The sequence below is a fragment of the Nicotiana tomentosiformis genome, chromosome 10 (assembly GCF_000390325.3).
Source record: "Nicotiana tomentosiformis chromosome 10, ASM39032v3, whole genome shotgun sequence".
NCBI classification, from domain to species: Eukaryota; Viridiplantae; Streptophyta; class Magnoliopsida; order Solanales; family Solanaceae; genus Nicotiana; species Nicotiana tomentosiformis.
This window is the reverse complement of record NC_090821.1, coordinates 17,133,656-17,134,698: the sequence shown is the minus strand read 5'-3', so window position 1 is coordinate 17,134,698 and position 1,043 is coordinate 17,133,656. Positions and strand designations below refer to the sequence as shown.

The window sequence follows — 1,043 nt, the reverse complement described above, 5'->3', positions numbered from 1 at the left end:
CTATGAATCAGAACCAACAGGCCGATCAGGGAGATTCTCATAAGCAGTTGTCTCCAGCTCTTGGGCCTTGGCAATGCATTCATCAGTATTAGCAATGCCCTCTTTGGCCTCCTCCAAGGTCTTCCTCTTCGTATGATAAATGTCGCAGCTTTTCACGAAGACGGTTGAATCCTCTTTGTCTTGGAGTTTTGCTTGGAGCTTATTAATCTTGGATTTGAGCTTTTCGTTTTCAGCTTTCATAATGCTGATTTTGGAGTTAAGCTCGACATTGGTTCTTGAATGGAGTTGATTTTTCTCCATGATCCTTTTGAGTCTCTCCTTTATTTTTGCCCTCTTCTCCTCTGCAGTATTAGCCTCCTTGGCTTTGGAGTGTAAGCTAGCCTCCAAGTTGTTTACTTGTTCCATGAAAGCAAACTCACGCTCGGCAGCATCAGTCACAACATCATGAAGTTCAACCCACTTAGCCTTTGCTTATTTAAGGTTGTCATGTAGCTGGGCAGCTTCCTAGCTATGAGCCATCTTATCTTGTTCAGACTGCTGCAATCGGGCCTCGAGATCATCCATTTGAGAAATTCTTGCCTCCAGCATTGGGAGGCTCGACAAGCTGATTCATTTCAGCCAAAGGTTGATCTCGTTCTGAAGTAAGCTCTTGCATGTTCAGAATCAACCTTTGCAAGCCATCAGAAGCAATGAGGTTGGCCTAAGGAAAATCAGTGGTAAGGTTACTAATACGAAGCACAAATTAAAGGGAGATACAATGGAATTATATTGTTACCTACGCCGAGCAATGCATGCTATTATTTATTAGACACTCCACAAAAAGATAGTCCATCTTTCTCCAATCTTTCTCTGAGGCTAGCGGCTTCAGATAATTGCCAAGCTCCACCGGCTTGGAAAGTATAGGTATCACGACCCAAAATCCCACCACAAGTGTCGTGATGGCACCTAGTCTCTAAGACTAGGTAAGCCGATTTTCATTACATTTCGAAGTCATTTTTTTTATTATAAACGAAACCAACAACGGAAATAATTATAACAACCTC

General features: G+C 42.5%; 1 protein-coding gene across 1 annotated transcript; it reads right to left on the bottom strand.

The window, feature by feature from the left end:
• On the bottom strand, positions 1-405 carry LOC138899819 (tropomyosin-2-like). The gene has a single exon (XM_070186513.1). The coding sequence runs from the start codon at positions 403-405 to the stop codon at positions 1-3; it is 405 nt and encodes a 134-aa protein (XP_070042614.1).
• Between the last annotated feature and the right edge of the window lie 638 nt (positions 406-1,043).